Genomic DNA, 21,141 nt, shown 5'->3' on the forward strand with positions numbered 1-21,141 from the left:
AGGCTATTATTTTCTTCTACTATCTATAGAAACCTCAGCTATCCAAAATTAAGCTTTACACGGAGCTAAAGAATGTTAGGCCTGTCGCACATACGACTTGCTTTTGAGGATTTACCGACGCTTCTATTTGAATGACTGCTCGGTTAGCGTTAGCTACAAAAATACACCTATGCTGCAAATAAATCCACCCTCAATAACAAGGACTAACTAGGACCCAGTCATTTAAGAATATATATACCTGGGTTTATGAAAACCGCGTTAGCAAAAAAATCAACTCATTCTACTACTTGGCAATTTAAAACAATTAAACTTCATTCAAAGGCCGATTACTCCGGGCAGTAAGTTAGTAGTTACCAGAACGATTTCAACGAGTCCAAATTTAAAATGACGCAAATTTTAGAATATTTATTCAGTAATCTGACTCCGTGAAGTTTCTCACTGGTGTCATTTCAGTCTAGAAATAATGTTTGCAATAATAAGTATTACAATGATAATTGGAATCAAGAAATCCTAAATTAAAAAGACTTCTGTGTTGATATGCTGTAGGGAAAAGAGAAAAGTTATTTAACCTCATTATAGTAGGTTCGTTTGGTTTGTAAACAGATTGAATTTGGAAATATAATTTGTGTGGTGTCCTCAAAGATGTTTGAGATTTCAAAGTTATTGATCATGATATTGTATTAAGGAGAACCTTACCTGGAGGCTAGCGCAAGTCTAAGGACTACAGTTTTTTGCACCACATGTGCTTGTGGCCTTTTTCCCAGAGAAATCGTGGCCAAAGGATATTCGCTTAGTATTCTGGAAGAAGCCAATGGCTGATAAGGAAATATTCCAACTTTGGCTGCATGTTTTTCCACGACAACGGGTGTAATCCTGAAATCATCAGTAGATGGATTCTTCTCGCTCAGTCCTGGGCCTCATCACAGGCTAGAGCCTAGGAAAGAGCTCGCCAGATACAATTTGTCACCAACAATGTGACAGTAGAAGACATCAATGGTTTAACTGCGACCTTGATTATAGTAAACTACAGGAGACAGCAGTGAAAAGTGACTTCAGTCCCTTGAATATAAAACGGCTGTTCTAGAAGCCACCAAATATAATACAAAGTTATAACCAACATCATGTCATAACAACCCTTTTAGAATCCCTTCATTCAACACTTGTTTCGTTTTAAAACATTTCCATGTAGATAATATTGCGCTAAGTTTCAGAAGTTAATTTTCACAGTGAGTTGAGTACAGTTCTTAAAACCTGTAGCCCCAGTATCATTTCGTTAGTTTCGCGCCTTCCTGCGTGGTTTTCGGTTCTTTTAAACAAGTAAGAATTAATTAGCAACAAATAGTAAAAGAGAAGAACAAATAAGAAAAAGAAGACATTAACATATTATGTTGTTTTTTGCTCGGGAATCACACTTATATCATTAGCCTTTAACAGGAGAACACGTCAGTGACACGTTACCTTTCAATTTTATTTTTCGTAGGATGTTTTTTACTCGCAGCACCTTGAGATATTTTCTTGAGCAAGGGAAATTGTTACGTGTGGTTGGCTTTCAGTACGAAATATTCATGTTATGCTGGTTGCTTGCACCGGCTACACCAATTTTGTTCTCGCTAATTTATAAATGTTTGTTGTTCCCACCAGCAGTACGCATGTTTTTATTATAACTATTACCGCATTTCAATTGATGTAAAAGCGAACTTTTTTGCGTAGATGGCTTATAGAACGAAGAATACTCATGACATGTTAATTGTATTTCGACATCGCTTTGTAACTATTAGCGCGTTTCTACTTTTGTGTGAAAGCGAAATTGTTTTGCGTGGATGGCTTATAGAACGAGGAATATTCATAACAACTATTTAATATAGCATTGTGCTTGGTGTATTAAAGCAAAATTGTTTTGTGTGGTTGGCTTATAGAACGAGAAATATTCAAAATAACTACTATTAACGTGCTTCTACTTGGTGTAAAAGCGAACTTGTTTTGCATAGACTGGGCTTATAGAATGAAGAATACTCATGACATGTTTGTATTTCGACCTCACTTTATTGTAGCTGTTAGCGATTACTTTTAGCGCTAGTTCGACCTCGCTTTGTAACTATTAGCGCGTTTCTACTTAGTGTAAAAGCGAATTTGTTTTGCGTGGTTGGCTTATAGAACGAGGAATATTCATGTGATGTTTGTTTCTCATAGTTGATAGGATAATACCAATACACGAATCGACTGCCTTCTTTTCCATTGGTACCAATGGTACCAATCGATGGATCGATCTTGTAGGGGTGAGTATTGGTTTGGTGATATGTTTGTTGGAGGTACCAAGGCAAAACACGTTGACTCCTCACTATGAGAGAGGAAATGCTTTATTAGCTTTAAGGACTTGTCTAAGCTGCTTTAGCTACTTCTATCTTGATATATGTAACCTAGAACGTAACCAACAAATTTTATGCCCTGCTGACTGATAATATTAAACAGACCGTGTCGTAATCGAAGTAATAACAGAATGTATAATTAAGAGAGGCAATTATTAACTTTGAGCCGTCTCTCCAGTGCAGACCTCTTTGCATTTCCCTGAAGCAAAATTGCAAGGTAAGAGTACCTTTGCTTGACGACCAATTTTGAAACCTGCAAAACCTAACAAGAAAAATAAATTTCTAGTAAAGTAATGATCACTGCATTTGCGGGACAGTTTAGTTTTAACCTGCAACTGCAACTTAATGCAGCTATAGTCATTTACCTGTTCTTAAACACACAGAAAATTTTTCACTGAAGCCGGAGGAAGCTAGTGGTGGTATTCACGAGGCCGCGATATCATATCTAGTATATACCAAAACGTTGAGATAACTGAGCACAAAAAGTATGATTTTTATTAGACTCATTTATTGCTGCAAACGTTTTCAATTTTGGCGCGCATTATGACCCGAACTGCCGTTACGTTTTCTTGCCGACGAATAAAATTGTTGAAGTCATTTGTTTAGCTTTTGCTGGGAAATTTATTCAAAAAGAGTTGTATATTCTTTCTGGATTTGAAACCATGTAAAAAAAACATTTATATTTAATTTAGCTTATTTATGAACATGCCAGCTACAAGCAAGTAAACCTTAACTGGTAACACAAGACCTATTCTGCAATTGCTAACTTATTCACCGATATAACCGAATTTTTTTGCTTTCTTTGAGAAACCGACTGTGAGACGGGTGGTCTACTGAAAAAAAAATATCAGTAGAAATGTTAAAAGTTAAACCTTACGCTGTTTGACGTTTTGATAATAGGGCTACCATTGCTCTTGATCATTATCAAGGCAAAGGGATTTTGTTTCATGTACCAGATAACAGAGTGTGATAACGATAGCAATATCATAGATCTCAAATTATTCCTTAATTTTGGCGCGAAATTTTAGCGTTAATTTATAATTTTACATATGAAATTACAAACTTGCCATGTGGAACTGACTCGGGGGGCAAAGTCAGGTTTGAAATGTTATGAATGAGGAGGCATTAAAAGACGCGTTAGAAAACCTTAACTCACGAAAGAATTCTCAGGTATTTTGTCCAACAATTCTGAACTTAACACAAAATTTAAGCTCTTAAGTTTTCAGTGCGTAGAGTTCTCAATCGATGATAATAATGATAATAATAATAATAAGAAGAAGAAGAAGAACATATTTAACCAAGGTAAACCCGTCAGCGGAAGCTGTTATAAATGGATTCAACTTTTGACATAAGGGAAAATCTGTCGACACCATTGGAAAGAGCGTCTTAATATAATATCAGTTAAATTGGCAAATTTAAAAGTGATTTGTCAACAGCGAGCAAAGATATAGCTCCCGCATTGTTGCGAAAATTTACAGACGTTTGTATGGTAATGAAAGATTGATGTTGAAAGTGTATTCGAATTAACAGTGATCCAGTCGACTGCACTTAGAAGATAAAAGATCACAGCCAGCGACTTGTGTATTACTATAATTATAACTGACACTGACTGAGCAATTATGTCAGAAAAGGGTGTAAAAATCTGGAAACTGATAGTATAACCATTGAATTGGTGTTAAGCGAATTATTAATCTGCGGACCGATATTCCAATCATCCTATTAAAATAAATTTTGTCTTTAAGTTGGGGCAAAATTTATGCGCTCTATGAAAACAATTATAATTTTTCGTGTCTTCAAACAAATACCCAAAGCAGCCTTATTCTATAACTTGACAAAGGAGAAAAAAACTCAGACACGTAATACTCTTTTCAGCCAAAATACGTTCAAGTTCTCGCCCATTGATTTCGTACGGTTTAATTTTCATGATATTTCTTTTTTTAGTCTGGAGTCATACGTCAGACAAAATTTAGTGTAATACTTAATTATAAATCGAACCGTATTAAAATAGCAATGGCTATAAAATTGTATTGGATATCTTGATTTTAAAAAATTTTCTTTTTTCCGTTTTTCCTTTGTTCACCAGAAAAATGACGAGAATAGCTCTGTACTCGTAGAAAACGTGAGCTTTTTCTCTACTCTTTCTTTTCAATGGATCACTGAACATTTTAAGAAGATGGGAAGAGAACGTGCTGTTGATGAAACTGACCTTTTACCTCTTAAAAAAGGAAACACTACCCAGGTCTTGACAGAGAAGCTTTAGGCCAAATGGACAGACGAAACAGCTATTACTAGCAAAATGCATGATGCTAAACCAAAATTTTGGAAAATGGTATTGAAGATGCTAAAGACGAAGGCCTTCGTGATCCTTATTACAGCTGGCAGTTTGATCACATTTTGTCGCATTCTTCAACCACTGCTTTTAGTCTGCATAGCAAGCGCTTTCACGTGAGTTCGTCGAGAAAGTTGGAACGAGAGCAAAAAAGAGGAATGAGAGGGAGTGGGAGGGGAGAGAAGGAAAAGCTTGCCCGCAAACCCCACGATTTTGATAGAGCGAATTTTGTATGACCTTGAAAAATGGTTTCGGTAAGAGTTCGTTATTTGTCTTATCAGCCCATGGATGAATAGTTCAAAACACGGACTCTTCGTTTTCCGGTGAAAGAAAAACCTTTTATGGAGAAGGCATTGTTCGATTGGCCAATCGTGTTGCAGTATGATGTCGAAGGGAAGTATCGATTGATTTCTAGAAAGTTCGAATTCTTGGGCATGTAGTTTTTTCGAACGAGCGTTCGCTTAACCAACCAAAACAAACGTTTGTCCAGGTCCATTCAATGAACCAATCAAATCGCTCTATTTCCGTTCGTTTGTTGTTTCTGTTTTGTTCGCGCGTTTTTATTTTAAGGTTATACGAAAATCGCTCTAAACTGCGTTCGCCCACGAACGCAGCTTCTGATTGGTGCAGTGCTGATGGTTTTGATTGAGTAGCGATCGATCAATACATCAATCAAACCAGGTATGTTTTATGTACGTCACAGATCTGGTCTGATCTGATCTCTGGTTGCGGATTTAAAAAGCTTTGACTGATATATATTTGAATCGCGTTTGTGGGAAGGTTTATCAGATCTGAGCCCCTACAAAGTATAATTGGAGATCGAGCAGTGGAGACGAGTGAAGGCCAATGACGGCGTGCGGATCTGACTGCTAAAAATGGACTATTTAAATTGTTGGAGATAACATCAACGTAAATCTGAACATCGGTACTCGAAACTAGGTAAAGCTGCCAAGGTACAAGCGATTTGTCAACTTTTTTGAAATGAAAAGATTCTTTTTGTTTATTGAAAATTAAGCGGCATGTATTGAAGAAAACTTTTGGACACGGGCTGGACAGCAACTCGTAGCCGGGGGAGTGAATTGTTCCTGACAACTAATTTCTTTGCGACGTTTTGACAATGTTTCAGGTGAGATAAATCCACATAACGTTTCAAATTTAACTTGGCAATGAAAAAACAACAAGAAATTCCGCAGTAATCACTCAGAGTTCAACTTTCTTTTATCGTAAAGCTTCTTTATTACAGTTTCTGTAATCGAGTGAAGCGTGTTTTGTTAGAGAACAAAGTAAATTTTATAAATCTGGTAATCTGTTGGTTATACGGCCTTCTATCTTGACAAACTGTCAATTTACAAATGAACCGTTTTTCGTGAAATATCAAGGGGCGTTTCCCACGATAATTGGGTTTGCGGGCATGTTTATTGATAAATTTCCATTTCAAAACAGACTTTCTCTTCTTCAAAAACCGTACCGTATTTATTCGATTAACCGCCCTGGGCGGACCTTTGGACCTTGAGAGTGGGCGCTTATTCGAGGCTGGGCGCTAATTAAATTTTCACCATTTTCAACAAGTGTTACGTAAAAAACGATATCAAAGAAATAAAATCAAGAAGATAGAGGTTTTCTTGATAAAGATACTAGGGTTGCGTCCTCAAAATCCAGCACTGAATTAGCAATTAGGTGCACATTAAAAAGGAAATTGAAAGGTAAATTAAAAGGTTACAGTTCATTGACTTGAACTAACATGTAGTAACTTTCGTAATTAGAGACTTTTGGTCTGCAACCGACTTAAATTGGTATCTTGGTTTGGTGTTCGGTTTTTAGATATGGAGGTTAAGACCAAAGACACCTGACGACTCTTTTAGAGATTTTAAAGGCTTGCCTGAGCTTCTCAAGTTTTCTTAGCTTGATGCTTCACTGATCATAATTATTCCAAGACCGCCAACTTCATGCTCTGCTAAGTGATAAAAGCAGACCTTATTGTGATCAAAACTAGAATGCAAGGGACAACTTTATGCTCTGTTAATTGATAACAACACAATATAATTATGGTGATTTAAGTCATAAGAAAAATGCAAAATTGAGGAATGCCATTAAAGTTTGAACTGTCTCTTCAGTTTAGACCCTTTTTAGTTTCACTGAGGCAAAATTTAACAAGAGAGCAAGGTAGGTGTATTTTTTCTGGCATATCGATTTTAAAGTCTGAAAAACCAAACAAGAAAAATAACTCTAAAACAAGTGTTTACTGGATTTAAGGGATCGGTAACTAAAGATATAGATACTAACCGATAACGAGTGCGACAGAACGTCAGTGCATCCAAACCCATAACATCAGACTATAAAATAGGATAAGAAACGATATATTGGTTCAAATCACCTTTCTGTCACAAAGTCTGGCAATTAAACCGTCTTCTATAAGGGGATACAATGCTATGGATTGCGGATCATTTCGACTGATCCAGTTCACTGACCTGACGTAGAAAGGTAAATTTCAGTGAAACTGCTCCTTTCAAAAGAGTTGCTCGACAACCTTGAAGTATATTAACCAACTGAAAAACCTTTAACAGTCCTTCAACACCCAATATCCGTTCAACCACTCATTGAAGGCTTTCTGAGACGGACTTTAGGCATGTTGGCTAGCGGGTATTAATAAAGTCTAAACTTTCAATCACCTGAATTCATTATATCTTGGACCCGTTTGATCTAACACTATCAATGATAAGGTTTTAATTAGTGAAAAAGTTCAGTAGAACATTAAGAAAACGTATGCTGCCTGATTTTTCGATAGCAACTGCTAACACAACAAAATATTTCTTAGTCTGAATAAAAAAAAACGAAAAATTTTTGTTTCTTTGTTGATATAAGAATAACATACTGCAAATGGAGTCACAACGCAGCAAGAAGCAAAAGGTCCATTGTATATTGCCTTCTCTTGGGGAGTTTCAGCATGCAAACCACGAAGAATCAATCACTTTGCCTTGGTATTGTTGTAGTAGCCTCGTCAAAGAGGACATAAGTTTTTGACACAATGTTACGGTTTAAGAGACAAACAGGCACTCCTTTATCCCTGAATAAACATTATTTTCGTAACAGCGCAATCAACAATTTATGCTGAAAGGCGATTCGAAGTGATCCAGTCGACTGCACTTGAAAGATAAAAGATCACAGCCAGCGACTTGTACATTATAATAAAACACTCAGGGCAAAGATGTCAAAAAATTCCTAAGACTGATAGATAACCATTGAATTGGTGTTGACAAACTATCCGCGGGTATTCCAATCTTTGTTCTTCCACATTTTCACTGGACGTATCCAGGATTTCGTCACATCCTAGTTTCGTTGAATTTATACGCTTTATGAAATAAAATCGTGATGTTTTAAATTAACAAAGAAGATAAAACACGTGGTGCAGAACATTGAAGGGAAAAAATTAAGACACTTATTCTTTTTAGCCGGAACGTTCAAGTTTATCTCGCCCATGGATTTCATACTTGGTTTATTTTCTCGACATTTCCTTTTTAGTCTGGGGTCCTTCGTCTCATAAAATTTAGTATCATCTTTAAATATATATCGAAAAGTTATTAAAATGGTCATGGTTATAAAATTGTCTGGAAATCTTAATTTTTCAAAAATTGTTCTTTCTTCCTCAGACACCAAAAAAATGGTAAAGAATAAGTACAGAAAGATTACCAGCTCTGCACTATTAGAAAACGTGAGCTTTTTCTCTACTCTTTTTTTCCAATGGATGAACAATTTGATGAAGACGGGGAGTGAACGTGCAGTTGATGAAAATGATCTTCTACCTCTTCAAGAAGAAAACACTACTCGTTTTTTGACAGAGAAGCTTCAGGCCAAATGGATCGAAGAAACAGCGGATAGCAAAAGACATGATCTTACACCAAAACTTTGGAAAAGTGTATTCAAGATGCTAACGAGGAAGAACTCACTCATTCTCATTACAGCTGGCAGTTTTATCACATTTTGTCGCATTCTCCAACCACTGCTGCTTGGATACCTCATAAAATCCCTAATGATCGCAGATCTACAACACAATTATCTTCTCTACGGTTGTGCTTCCGCAATTGGGATAAACGAATTGGTCTGTTCTCTTAGCTCGCACCAATTTGACTACCATTGTGAGCTGCTGGGAATCAGGATAAGTTGTGCCCTTAAAGGATTAGTTTATATGAAGGTAAAGGTAATAAACTATAACTATGATCGAAGGCGAGCTGAACATGACAATAGAGAAAAATTCTTCCCACGTTTTCGTCAGGATATACCATCATCATCATGATCCTCATCCTAATACTCCTCCTCATCATCATCATCATCATCATCATCATCATCATTATCATCATCATCATCATCATCATCGGTCTTTTCGGTAGCCAGTGACAAATACGGCGCGATCCGAAAAGAAAGGAAGTAGAGATTGTTATAAATATTAATGTATCATATGCCCGCCGTAGTCAATCGATAAAAATCGGTAGCAATCAAGTGAAATCTATATTATTGATTTTTATCGATTTTTCGTGATTTAATCGATTCAACAGAAGTCCGCCATTGTTTTTTTTGGCATAAGTTAGATAGTACAGCTGAGAAAACACATCCACTAGTAACAACTGATCGATAAACATGAAAATGAGAAACTATTTCAACACAAGTTTTTCTCTAAAACCCTATATGTTTTGTATACATCATAACGAAAACGGTTCGGTTTAATGATTTAATTACATTCAGTTCCTCGCAAGAAGGTATCACGAGAATACAACCTTTAAGAAAAAAAAGTTCCTTGCCTGAAATTCAGACATCCCTTCGATTTGAAGGGATTTCTAAAATTCAGGTTAAAAGATTTCACTAGATAGATTTTCATTGTTTTCCGATAGCAATCGATGAAAATCCCTTGATTGCTGAAGACTTTTATCGATTTCGATTTTTATCTATTGATTACTCCGGTTTGTAACCACACCTAGAACTTCACTGACGTTACTTTTGAAAGGGTGGCAGATCTAAATCGTGACAAATTGGGCGCTTACTAACCTGACCTATATAACCCATCAGAAGATTTTAAACCTGGTCTTAAAGAAAAAAATCATAATATTTAAAATAAGAAGAGGTAATTGTTTGATCCTTGGACTCTCAATTGCAGCTCAATTGTTGATACATTTACAGTTTGCGTGGATTCAGTTTTTTAAAAGAACATATGGTCTTTCGGTATAAATCGATTAAATCGATAAAAATCAAGATAAATCGATGAACAAAACGCGTGTCATCGATTTCTACCGATTGATCAATACATTCGATATCAATCAAATCAGATATACCGTTTTTTATCGATTTATCGATTCACAAATCGATACTGGTTTTTATCTATTGACTACTTCGGGCATATGTTAACATTTTGACGATCCATATACGTCGTTATGCAGGGAAAGTGGTTGTAAGAGAACTCTTCCAGTAAGTGATTAATTTAGGTAAGATAAATACCTTCCTACTTTCTTGGCACTTTATACCGTCCTTCTACTTTTTTGCAGACGCTTCTCCTCAGCAAGGATTCATTGCTGAGACTTTCATCCGGTCGAGTTATCGATCTCGTATCCCACGATGTTCAGCGAATAGAGGGCGATACTTTCAACTTGTTTTTTCTGGGAGCTCGATCCATTGTAGAACTCTTGATAGTAACATTTTTTCTGGTCTACCTAATCGGATGGCAGGCTGTAATGGGAATTGTTTTACTGTGCATATTCATGCCATATTTTGCTGGATTTTCCTATGCTGGAGCACAAGTGCGCCTGCGTACAGCTGCGGTTTCTGATCACCGCATTACGTTGATCAACCAGGTTGTTTGTTGGATCCGCGCCATCAAAGCAAATGCATGGGAACATGAATATAGGGACAAGGTTAAGACCGTACGAAGGTAAGGAAACTTTAACATAAGATAATTGGACTGAAGAGACATTTTAAGTTTTAGGACTAGACATCCAAAAGTGTCTGCAAACCTATTTTCTCACTGGTTTCAAACACAGCTGACGACATGAAACGTAGATTGTATAATTTTTAAATAAACTTCTAATATGAACCTGAGCGATAAAATTTCGAACTCAGATACTTTTAAAATTATTGAAAATTCGAACGTATAGTACATTATAACACTTGGAATTAAGTAATTTCACGAATTCACGAATTCCATAGAACAAATGAAGCAAATTTTTTTATACCTCGTACCTTTTTTTTATAGCAGTGAAATCAATTTCATCCGTAAGAAGAGCGCGCTTTTGTCGGGAATTGTTGCTCTCCAATACATTTCAACACCAACGGCGACCCTAGTGACTGTCATCACTCTTGTACTAACTGGCCAGCCCCTGACTCCTGTCAACGTCTTCACGTTACTCTCCTTTATCAATCTGCTTAGATCAAGCTTCTGTATGGAAATGTCCAACGGACTCATGGTATCATATGACGCTTACGTCTCATTGAAAAGAATACGAGACTTCCTTTCTTTAGACAATCTTGATTCAACTAATACTGTGATATATCAGCAGGAAGGAACAGAAAAAATCTTTTTACCTCACAAGTCACCAGATCAACAACAAACAACTATCTTAGGTGTCAGAAATTTTATTGACCGAAAGCAACAAGTCGTTCTGGACGACGAATCTTCGCGGCAAGATATCGACTTCACAGTTGAAAAAGGAGGTTTGACAGTTATAACCGGACCAGTGGGCAGTGGAAAATCTACTCTTCTGTTAGCAGTTGCTGGTGAGGTACCAGACCAGAACTGGGCAATTACCCTCAAAGGCACTGTTGTTTATGTGCCACAGATTGCTTGGGTATTCTCTGGGACTATAAAAGAAAACATTTTATTTGGCGAACAGTACGAGGAATCTAAGTACACCAGAGTCATTGAAGCATGTGTTTTGAATCAAGACATCAAGAAGTTTCCAGACTGTGACCAAACAGTCGTTGGAGAGCGTGGAGTGGTGCTAAGTGGTGGCCAGAGAGCAAGAGTAAGTTTAGCACGCGCAGTCTACGCGGAAGCAGATCTTTACTTGTTGGATGATCCCTTAACTGCTGTGGACTTTAAAGTCGCCAATCACATCATTAGGGAATGCATCAAAGGCCTCCTTGGACAGAAAACCCGATTAATAACCTCCCACCATGAAAGGGTCATGCGAGAAGCCGACGACGTTATTGTTTTACATAATGGCCGAATGTTGGGTAAGGGAAGTTTCACTGAGCTAAAAGAAAGTGGTATCCTGAATGAAACGGTTGATTCAATGTATGAGAAAGCAAAAGAATCGGATGATATTGTCGTTAAGGATAATGAAGACAAAAATGGCATTTCTGGCATGGGTGGTGCAGATGCACCCCATGAAGCGCAGGCTCTCCGCTTATCAGAAGAAGATCGAGTTATCGGGGTTGTGTCCGCAAGCCTTTACTGGAACTACTTTAGAAGCGGGGTACCTTTGCTGGTTATTATCGCAGGAATTTGCTTGTTTCTTATTACTCAAGGTAAGCCCTTTTAAGATGACAGGAATCGCTTATAGTGTCCCCCCACCCTCACAACTTAGCCTATCAAATAAAGGACATAATGTTCAAAACTACTAAGGGCTATAATGATAACCTGATTCTGAAAGAAAATCGGTAATTGGGAAAACCATGCTTACCATGCTTTTGACTGAGAAGTTTCAAATAGGCTTATAAGGAAAACCTGGATATTCCGGACTTACCAAGTGTTTGCGGTAAAGAGTTTTTAATTGAATCCTGAATTACCAAAACCTCGGTAAAACCACGCTTAACCAAGCTTCATTGTTTTTAAATCATATTTTTTTAAGCATGGTTTTTTAAGCTTCATTGTTTTTAAATCATATTTTTTTAAGCATGGTTTACCATTCTTACAAGCCTTTCAACCAGACATTTGGTGCAAGAGATTTTTGTTTGTAAAATGTTACACATAGCGAATCTTTTATGGCAGATTGATTTACAGGTAATAAAAGTGTAGACGTCGTATGACTTACATGTACCTAGAGCACACTTTCCGTGTTCATTAACCTCCGAGGAGAGAGAGCGATCAGGTGCCAGCAAATTTTCCATTTGGAAAATGAGTGTGGCACCTAGCAACTGCATGCCTAAAACTGTGTAGTTGCGAGTGGAACGAGAGGTATTCTTCTGCTGCACAAAATCGACAAGACAGATACTGTACCGATCAAATCGGCATCAAAATAAGAACAGAAAATCTGTAATTTTGTGAATACATACTGTAAGAGATAAGTAGAAGGCTTTAGTTTTAAGTAAGCCTCTCGTGATAACTGATGGATAAATCCTTCCAATCCAAGTTCACCATAAATTTTCGTTGCCCTTCTTTAAAGACATTCAACTTAAGCAACATTTCTTATTGGCAGAGGAGCCCAGATCTCCCCAGCTTAATTCAGGAGACCAGATTTGACAAATGTAGAACAAAATTTTTAGGTGTCAGTTTCAAAATTTCGGCATGTGCTTGAAGAAATATTTGTTTTGTGTTTGAGCTAATGTTGTTTATGTCTTGTTTTAAAAGGTCAGTTCTAAACGTGAGTGACTTCGAAATGCTTTTGCAAGGTCACCTGAGACGGAGAATCATCTGTAGGTTTATAGTCGAATAGCAGCAGGTTCTATTTGCGTGTAGGGGGATAAAACTTCGTATTTGGAGCAATTAAATTTGCCGTTTCCACTCTTTTTCTTGGTGCACCCTTGGAGACACAGAAACCTATAGCACTCGTATGTTACAAAACGGATTTACATGAAAATTAAAATTGTAAAGCTAGATTATCCAGACTATCCACGAAACAAGTACAAATATAAAGCGATATATTGTACAGCTGATTGTTCATACAGTTGAGAATTTGTATCCTAGCAAACTTGCCTGACACGTCGCTTTGCTTTTGTTTAACTCGCAATTTAATGCCGACCTCCTGTCCAGACACAGAAATTTATCTTTTAACGCACACTAGTCTCTGACCCTTCTTTTCCTGATATTCATTTCAGCAATGATGGTTTCCTGCGATGTGTGGCTGTCACTTTTGACAAATCAGCATCCAGAAGATCAAAAGAATAATACAAACCTTATAATCTACGGTTCTCTTGTTGGGGCATCTTTCATACTTCTCTTCAGTAGGATATTTGGGTTCTTTTTGGTATCTTTGCGATGTTCTGAGCGTCTTCATGCTAAAATGGTTATGGCTATTCTACAAGCACCGGTCTTCTTCTTTGATTCAAATCCCGTGGGAAGAATTTTGAATCGCTTCTCTAAAGATGTGGGTTGTATCGATGAGGTACTACCCAAAACGTCCCTGAAAGCAATCCAAAGGACCTTGCTGATGTTCACGTCAATAATTCTACCAACTGTAATAAACCCTTGGCTTCTGTTTGCTGTCGTACCAGTTGCTGTGTTAGCTGGAGTCATCTCAAGATATTACTTGAAGACTTCCAGGGAACTAAAGAGGATTGAGTCCATTGCTCGCAGCCCCGTCTATTCTCATTTTTCGGAGACCCTAGATGGACTAGAGACGATTCGGACAAGAAATAGAGAAGCTGATTTCCTAGATGAGTTTTGCAGGTATTTCCAATAAATTCAGTTTAATCATTATTTTTTGTTTGTTTGTTTGTTTGTTTGTTTACCTTATTATACGAGCTTAATGTGCTCGAAATGAGAAGCTGAATGAAAATTAGTCTGGACAACGAAGGAATCGCAGAAAGTAGGAAAGCCATCTGATTGAATTTCCGACGAGCAATTTCCAATCGGATTAATGTCCAGACTAACCTAGAGCATAGTTATTAGAGGAGACTGGTTATGAAAAGCAGCAAACATCAATGATAAAAACAACAGTGCTGCAGTTTATGTTGGAAACACCCTGAAAGTGCACAATCTTTTGTTTTCTGTTGGCAAATTGTTGCGGAATAAATTAATGCAACGTTTTTATTGGTCAATACAATCAAAATGATAGGAATTCTTTTGAACGTTGTGCACTTTCAGGTCCACAAAAACTTATAACAAAGGAGTCTGACGGGTTTCATAACCATTCCACTCAATTAACTATGCCTAGAGCAAATTGGTACCAGCGATACACAACAGAAAGTAGACATAGTTATTACATCTACTCACTCTGTATAGTATACAGTAACGAGAGTAAAGTAAGTCCACGATATAACGAATTCCTTTGTAAAAAAAATCGCCGAATAGCGTTACATTCTTGAACTACTCATGCAGTTCATGTCGTAAAATTTATTCAGCAGTATCTCGATGTTATTTAATCACCCCAATTACGCTGTCGACATTACAGAGCAAAATGCTTTGCAAAGCACACACTCATGTCACATTTTCGTGGCTTTAAGGCATCTTAAGCATGGCCATTCCACTTGAGCCACTTGAGACCAAATGGTGGTATGCTAAGATCTGATAAAAACGTTTCATATCTTCATTGTTATTTTTGCTGTTTTTTAGGCATCAAGATATTCACACTCAATCATACATTATGGTTTTAGCCAGTCAGCGTTGGCTTGGTGTACGCTTGGATTCTCTTTCTGCTCTGTTGACTGGTGCAGTGGCTCTTGCTGCAGTGTTTGTGGCTAAAGATGCTGGTAATTTGACTTGTTTCTGTAATGAGAAACGGAACTAATTATTTCATATTTATAAGTGTCGCTCAATTTTTTTTTAAGATCACTGGATTACCCGCAATGTTTTCCCTTTATGTAGAACAGTATAGTACATTACCTTTTAATTATACACGATCTAAAACTATAAGCTCTGTCTCGTGGGGTCGTGTTAATAATTGCTAAAATAAGAAGTTTAAGTTTTATTGGAAAGGTAAAAAATAAATGGTACAGTCATAAGACTTTTTACAGTGATAAGGCATTAAAACCAAGTTCCCGTTTACTACACAATAACATTCATTTTAACAATTTAGTCGGTATGCTGAGGTAATTCCTTTTATTATTTGCCTTGAACAGTCCCATTCAATGTACTTGTGGCTTGTTCAGTGATAATTTCTGCCATGCATGGTGGAGTAACACTGCTGAATATATTGTAAATCAAACCTGAATATATCGTAAGTTAACCATGTTAAAAAAAGGCTCTTCTTGCTACTTGAGACTAGGGAGCCAAAGGGTTAATTCATGTCACAGATTTTTTTTGTTCCTTAAAAACTACTGTCGACTTTAACAAATCCAGTTCTTTGATATGCCTTTTTGAATTACATTAAATGTACTCGATTTTGCTTAAAACACGTGTAGATTAAAGTAATCGTGATAAAAAATTTGACCTGTGTTTCAAAGGATTCTTAAAATTAAAAGCAAAAAGATAATTCAGTTTCTGAAATTCCGAATTAAAATTACACTTAAAATTAAGTGCAATAAGTAATAATCCAATAAGAAAAAAAGGAAATCGCCGCCGATAACCGAAGGCGCATTTTGATGTGTTTATTCATCGTCCATGAAACAAAGTTTACCATCGGTGAATCACGAACAATTTCCCATGCAAATGACACACAAGCACAACAAGTGGCTCCAAATCCTTACCCAGGAAGATTTTCCACCGAAACTCCTCTGGAGCGAGAACGCCGACTTCAAATTCGGCGTGAACAACGAAGGAGAAAACGTCAACAAGACAACAAGAGACAAAGGAACAGGAGATTGGAATCAGAGGCATTATGATCGTTTTACACTGTCGAAAACCCAGATTTCTTAGTTTGCCGGTTTCCCCGCCGATATATAGATCAGAGTCTGTTTCAGCTCTGTATTACGGCCCGAAGAAAAATAATTTTCAGGCGAACTACACCGGACCATATTTGTTCTTTGTTTTGACTTTTTCTAAATCCGGACGCCGAAATAATGTTAAATCTGCTTTTCAAGACACCGTTAACAATAACACCAGACAATACGCAAAAAAGAACAAGAAGAAGAAAGAACAACGTATGGACCTTTAAGAAGATATTCGCGGTTGGTCACCCATCCAGTTCGTAACCCCGACCGACAGGGCTTAACTTGAGTGCCGTTACCAAACCGAGTTTAGCGAGGGTTATTGCGAGATACGTATTTCTAGTACTCTTTATTGTCCCTCCAAAATTTGCACGAGCATTGCAAGTTCCAAGAGAAATTGAAAGCAATGCTTATGTAAAATTTTGGAGTGACAATAAGAGCATTATGGTATTTTTGAAAAAGGCCTAGTTAGCTGACATGCTCATAAATAAGTTTAACTAAAACTAAATTAAATGTTTGGTTTTTTTAAGGAATAGTTTCAAATACAGGAAGAATTCATAACTTCTTTGGAAGAATTGTTCCCGCAAGAGCTAAGCAAATGCCTTTAAATATTTATTTGTCGGCAAGAAAACGTGACCGCCGCGCTCCGTCATTTGCATGCCAAAATTGTAATCGTTAGTAGCAATAAATGAGTTTATAATCTTCATTTTTGAGCTCAATCCTCTCACTACTCAGGTGGCTAGAGCGAGCTATTTACCGAGCGGCGAAATTATTCACCACTGGCCACCTCTTTTTCAGTGAATAATTGTTATAGCGGAGCTCCCGCGCGAAGCGCGCATGGCGGAGCCCCATTGCTAACATAAATTGGTAACCTATGAAAGCAAGAAAATTTGGTTATGACGTAGCGTGCGAACGCCGACCGTCCATACACCCACTTCATGTAAGCCGATGCCAAATGTCAGGTTATTTTGGCGGGAAAGCGTATGGCCCCCCGCGTCTTGTGAAGCAGAGATAACTAAAGAGTCAATAAAGACGAAAACGGAAAGCGGCATTGCTAGAAATAGTGGACATTTCGCGCCAGTGATTAATTGTCAGCGGAATCTCATTTCCAAAATGGCGGACAAAAACGATCGTAGTCAGGGAAAGCGTATCCCCTGCGATTTTTCAATAATTTGAGCTCTGTGGATCTGTTTTACGAAGAAAAAAGCTGGAATGAAACACCTTGCAAGAAAATGTTAGGTTTATACTCGGCCGAGCGGCTGATAGCAACAAAACAGTACGCGGCTGTACCTTTCGTGACATTTTCGTGACATTTTCGTGACAATTTTGTTTTAAAGCCAAGCCTGGTAGGCTAATCGAGGATTTTTGAATGCCTGGAACCTAGTTTATATCCCGTGAAGCATCTCTGGAGTTGTAGGAACAACCAAAATGGCGATTCGGTGAGGTTTGGCCTTGTGAAGCTTTGTCCGACCGAAATAAGTCATTCGCAACCATGGCGTCCATTACTGGACTACAGATGGAAAACTGCGGGAAATAATGCGCCTTTGGAAGTATTTTCCAGTGCAAAAATCGTCCTTTTAACGACTGTTTTGGAAACATCTTCCATCGCAGAAGTGATATCGAGTCGTGCAAATTTACTTCAGTGAAGGGTTTATCCTCTAATCGACGAGTATTTCGCATGACTTCGGCAAGATTTTAAGACAATGTATGGAGAAATGGAGCGTACAACGAGAGATAAAAGTGGCCACTTCGGGAAGTAAGTAAACCTACTTCTACTTAGCTATTTTTAACCCAGATGCGAAGGTTGCACAGCACTTAACATGTTTCGAGTCGTGCACCGAACACCCGTGAGCTCATAATCGATATATTTGAAAAAGTTTCCTTTTCTCCATACATTTTCTTATACGAATTCGCAGCTATTGTGGCCTTGGTGCGCACGCGCAACCGCCATCTTGTCCCTAATTTCTGGCAATGGAAATTGTTTCTGTATCCTGTTGTCTAAAGTATTAAGTTAAGATTTATTGTCATGTCCACAAACTTGGAAAATAGAGAAAGAAAAGAGAAAGAGAAAAAGAGAAAGTAAGGCGACAGGCCAGCGAAGCTCAACGAGAAAAAGAGCTAGAGCGAGATAGAAAAAACAAAGGATACATTTTTTGCTGGAGGAACAACATGAGATTTTGTAGCAGCTGTGAGAAAATGAGAAATGCTTTTGGCCAGCTGGGTGAAAATGAGCGACAGTGGAAAAAAAAGTGAACAAGAACACGTACGACATTTCCTCCCTAAAACACATAACCAGGAAGCCTCTGGAAGTTTCACGTTGTAGTCGTGCAAAACAACGGCAAAGAAATATACAAAGATAGCGTGCTGCACGTGCAAAGTTACTTTTTGCTAATTAGACCTATTTTTGTTTTTTCACCGTTCTCGTTGCCTTCGACACGATTTTACATTTTGTTTGAGCAAACTATAAATATTATCGGGAGCTTCGCTTTTAGCCCTAGCTAAATCTTTATATTATAATTATTTAAAAAAAGCTCAAGGGAATACAGTAAGACAAAGTGAACCTCCGCTCTATTAAATATGCGATGCGTTGCGAGAGATATTGCATGAGATGAGATGAAATAAATAAGTGTAAAGCCTGTTTAGGTTTGAGAAAAATAACATCAATCATGCAATGCCTCTTTAAACGACCATAGCATTTTTCAGTGCTAAAAAGGGCTGGTTGGCTTTTCCAATTTTAGATTAACAATTAGGCGAAAGGGATTTTTTTTCTACATGAAAATTGCCGCTTCTTACTATATATTCTCCCTCCTTTTTCCTTCAGGTTTTGCCGGGCTTGTCTTGGTTTACGTAGTCTGAAATTCGTGAAAAGCGTTCAAAAAGATGAAGGTTTGTCCGCGTAGGTGTTATACTTTGTGTTTGTTGATATATTCTCTCTTATTCCTTGCAGCGTTAGTTGGACTATCTCTGGTTTACGTGGTCCAGAGCATGAATATGACGCAATATGCCGTCCGTCAGTTAACGGAGATCGAAACTCTAATGACATCAGTTGAGCGAGTAATGACCTACACAGAGCTGGCATCTGAACCTGGATACAAAGTGGAGCGAATTCCTCCGGAAATCTGGCCACATGACGGAGAGATTGCATTCAAAGACGTATACCTAACATACTATCCAGGTGGTCCTCAAAGCCTAAAGAATATCACACGTAGCATCAATGGAGGGGCCAAGATCGGAATTGTGGGCCGGACGGGTGCAGGGAAATCTTCTTTCGTGGCGGCACTTATGCGCATGCCTGAAGCTGGTGGATATATATTGATTGATAATATCAATATAAGTAGTATCAACCTCCAAGAATCTCGACGGGCAATAAACGTTCTTGGACAAAATCCTGCCCTCTTCATTGGATCGTTGAGGCAAAATCTTGATCTGATGAAGCAGTTTGAAGACGCGGAACTATGGTGCGCTTTAGAAAAGGTGCAGCTGAAAAGTCTTGTAGAGAATCTGGAGGGTCATGATCAGTTGGATCATAAATTATTGGAGCACGGTGCAAATTTAAGTGAAGGAGAACGCCAACTAATTTGCTTGGCTCGTGTGCTGTTACAGCAAAAGAATATCGTCATTTTGGATGAGCCCACTGCACACGTGGATCCAGACACGGAACAAACAATCTGGAACATAGTGCGCAAGAAACTCAAATCTTCCACGGTTATCACGATAGCACATCGTTTGAACACGATTAGACACTGTGACAAGATTTTAGTCCTAAAAAGTGGGAAAGTCGCTGGGTTTGATAAGTTTGATGTGCTAATAAATAGAAAAGGAGGAATTTTGAGTGAAATGGATCATGTAACAAAGGCCGCCACATAGAATTTTTGCTCCATCCACAAAATTAAGTAAATTAGGGGGACATTTCAAGGATGTCTTCAATGCCAGCGTTTAAAGCTATTTTAGTCGCTAAGGAAGTGAAGTAATGATATTCCGTGAGGAAAGCTATAATGGTGCGTGCGAACGTGCAACTCGGAAAATAAGCATGCTCAAAGGTGTCTTCATTTTAACACTGTTCGTCCTTGTCTAAAGCTAACTTTCTCTTGTTCTTTATATAGCTCGAGCAAAGAGAGCATGACATAGTGCCAAATATTTTTTATTGAATTAAAGATACCTGAACATTTTATATTAACCAGTTTTCCTGAGGGTGGATTCATCTGTAGCATATAACTCAAGCTCTTATGCCAAACAATGAGAGAACTCGTTTACTGCCATTACATACCTCCTTGGTACGCGTAAAGGGTTATGAGATAAATTGATACAGTGGCGTTCGTGTAAATAAAAAATTCAAACACGTAACGGCAAACACAATAAAAGAGACGGACATCGCAAGTTGTGAGAAGGGATTTATTGTCGGAAAGATACCAATGCCCTATAAAGACTTGACGTTTTTTTTTTTCTTTTTTTTTTCCCTGTAGAGCCTGAGGATTCATTTTTACTGCGGTTTTTACCGACGAGCAGATGACGATAATAAATAGGACATTTTACAATAACTGAATTATTTTTCGAGCACGGATTGGCTAACTTTTATGATCAATAAGAGGACAGACACATCAAAGTTTAATTTATGCAAGACGTGGTCATTTGCCAAACGAATGCCAAACTTCGATGTTTTTCTTTAGTTAAGCTTCGTAGAAGATTCGCGTTCTGTCTACTAAGAAAAGTAGCCAGATA

At 37.8% G+C, this 21,141-nt stretch overlaps 1 protein-coding gene across 1 annotated transcript; it reads left to right on the plus strand.

Moving 5' to 3' along the window:
* The first annotated feature begins 8,353 nt into the window (after nucleotides 1-8,353).
* On the plus strand, nucleotides 8,354-20,315 carry LOC140943955 (ATP-binding cassette sub-family C member 4-like). Its single transcript, XM_073393064.1, has 6 exons — nucleotides 8,354-8,884; nucleotides 10,227-10,609; nucleotides 10,931-12,204; nucleotides 13,714-14,284; nucleotides 15,170-15,306; nucleotides 19,370-20,315. The coding sequence occupies exons 1-6, from the start codon at nucleotides 8,354-8,356 to the stop codon at nucleotides 20,287-20,289; spliced, it is 3,816 nt and encodes a 1,271-aa protein (XP_073249165.1). The 3' UTR covers nucleotides 20,290-20,315.
* Nucleotides 20,316-21,141: the final 826 nt, after the last annotated feature.

This window comes from Porites lutea, chromosome 7 (assembly GCF_958299795.1).
Source record: "Porites lutea chromosome 7, jaPorLute2.1, whole genome shotgun sequence".
In the NCBI taxonomy this organism is placed as follows: domain Eukaryota; kingdom Metazoa; phylum Cnidaria; class Anthozoa; order Scleractinia; family Poritidae; genus Porites; species Porites lutea.